This window comes from Rhagoletis pomonella, unplaced genomic scaffold, assembly GCF_013731165.1.
Source record: "Rhagoletis pomonella isolate Grant_MI unplaced genomic scaffold, Rhpom_1.0 Rhpom_scaffold_00001, whole genome shotgun sequence".
NCBI lineage: Eukaryota > Metazoa > Arthropoda > Insecta > Diptera > Tephritidae > Rhagoletis > Rhagoletis pomonella.
The window spans coordinates 11,967,175-11,968,834 of NW_023458555.1; the positions used below are offsets into that span (position 1 = coordinate 11,967,175).

Below are 1,660 nucleotides of genomic sequence, written 5' to 3' on the forward strand. Positions count from 1 at the left end.
AATTCAAATGCTTAAAAGGTTATTTATTTTCATTTTAATTTTTATATGTTTTTTTCCGTCAACATTAGGAAATTATTGAGCGTAACACATTACCGCATAAATATAAGCGAGTACGTCGCCCCAGCGAGTCAGATGAGGATGCTGAGAAGTGTGCCATATGTTTGTCGTTATTCGAGATTGAAAACGATGTGCGGTGAGTAAATAAAATTGTTGTTGTTGTTTTTTATTTTTCTAGTTGTTGCTACTAATCTGCGGTCTCTTTTGACGAGCTTAATCGCTGTATTTTTATCCTCTTAACTATATCCATGTTAAGAATGCTGATACAGTTCGTCACGTCATTCCATCTTTATCTATACGCGTCGTCCATGCGTACAGGGCCGTAGATCTTGCGTAGAATAGTTTTCTCGAGAGCGCCCAAAGTCTTCTCATCTTATTTCGACAGGTTGATTTTTGCAGGTTGATGTTGTTGGTGGTGTTATGCTGGATCCTAGGTAGACAAAGTCATTCACTACTTCAAAGTTATAGCTGCCAACAGTGTGCCTTGCATTGATGCATAAATGAAAACCACACTTGGGATCATCTAACATCCGAGGGCACGGTGAAATCCAGAGATCTATTCTCAATACTAAAATTTCTCCTGCATTAATAAATATTTGATCTAGAATTAGTAAATGGAAATAGTAAATAAAACGAAGTTTCCTTGCTGATCAGTGAAAAGGACGATATCCTTAATGCAAAAAATATACTTTAATTTTCTCAAATACAAGAGCATATAGCTTTTGGTAGGAGGTGTTAAAGTACACCTTCAATCAAAATTTTAAAGTGCTCTTACCAAAACTAACGCAGTTACATGCCACTCGTTTTAAAATGTTTTTTTGCTTGTCCTGCAAAATAAAAAATTTGTTGGTTCGAGCCTTTGTGAATTAAGCTAACGATATGTATTTTTATATAAATTTTTTTGAAAAATTTAGCATTCAAGTTTCTTTTACTCGTTAATTTCTCTTTATAGTCGCTTACCTTGCATGCATCTCTTCCACACCGATTGCGTCGATCAATGGTTGGTCACCAATAAACATTGTCCCATCTGTCGTGTGGACATCGAGACACATTTAACTAAAGATGCGACCACTACTAGTGCTTTATGACACTCATCCACAACGGGGCTGCTGATGTAATGTGGGGAGAAATGTGGGTGACCGGAGAGAGAATAGAGATACTTAAAATCTGCAGCAAAACATCGAAAAGAATGCAAAGGAAAGAAATGCGCGACGATCGCAATTATTGTACAACTGAAAGTTGATACGCCATGAAAAGCAGAAACATAGCCTATAAGTTATTTACATAAAAGTAAAAAAAAAAGAAATATTAAAAAATATTTATATCCGGGTACCTACATTCGCACCATGATTCAATAATTATTATAATTATTGAATCATGCATTCGCACATTTGCTGCAAAAGTGTCATAATAATAATGTACCCACTACCAGTAACTCACTAGAATAAAATATATATTAATTTTTACTATGGGAGTATATATGTATAAACTCAAATCTTTAAAGGCGTTTTTCTCGATTTTTTTTATTTTTTATTTTTTGGATTATGACACTGGCAGCAAATGTGGGATATCCATTACAAGCCATGCAAGAAAAAATTGAATT

The 1,660-nt window shown here is 34.5% G+C and overlaps 1 protein-coding gene across 1 annotated transcript in view; it reads left to right on the top strand.

Annotated features, from left to right (window-relative positions):
• Positions 1–1,576, top strand: part of LOC118743315 (E3 ubiquitin-protein ligase RNF165-like) — a 2,998-nt gene extending 1,422 nt beyond the window's left edge. The window contains exons 2-3 of the mRNA XM_036476316.1: positions 69–193; positions 1,010–1,576. Coding sequence (XP_036332209.1) covers positions 69–193; positions 1,010–1,145 — 261 coding nt within the window. The 3' untranslated portion in view covers positions 1,146–1,576. The remainder of the gene's footprint in view (positions 1–68; positions 194–1,009) is intronic.
• Positions 1,577–1,660: the final 84 nt, after the last annotated feature.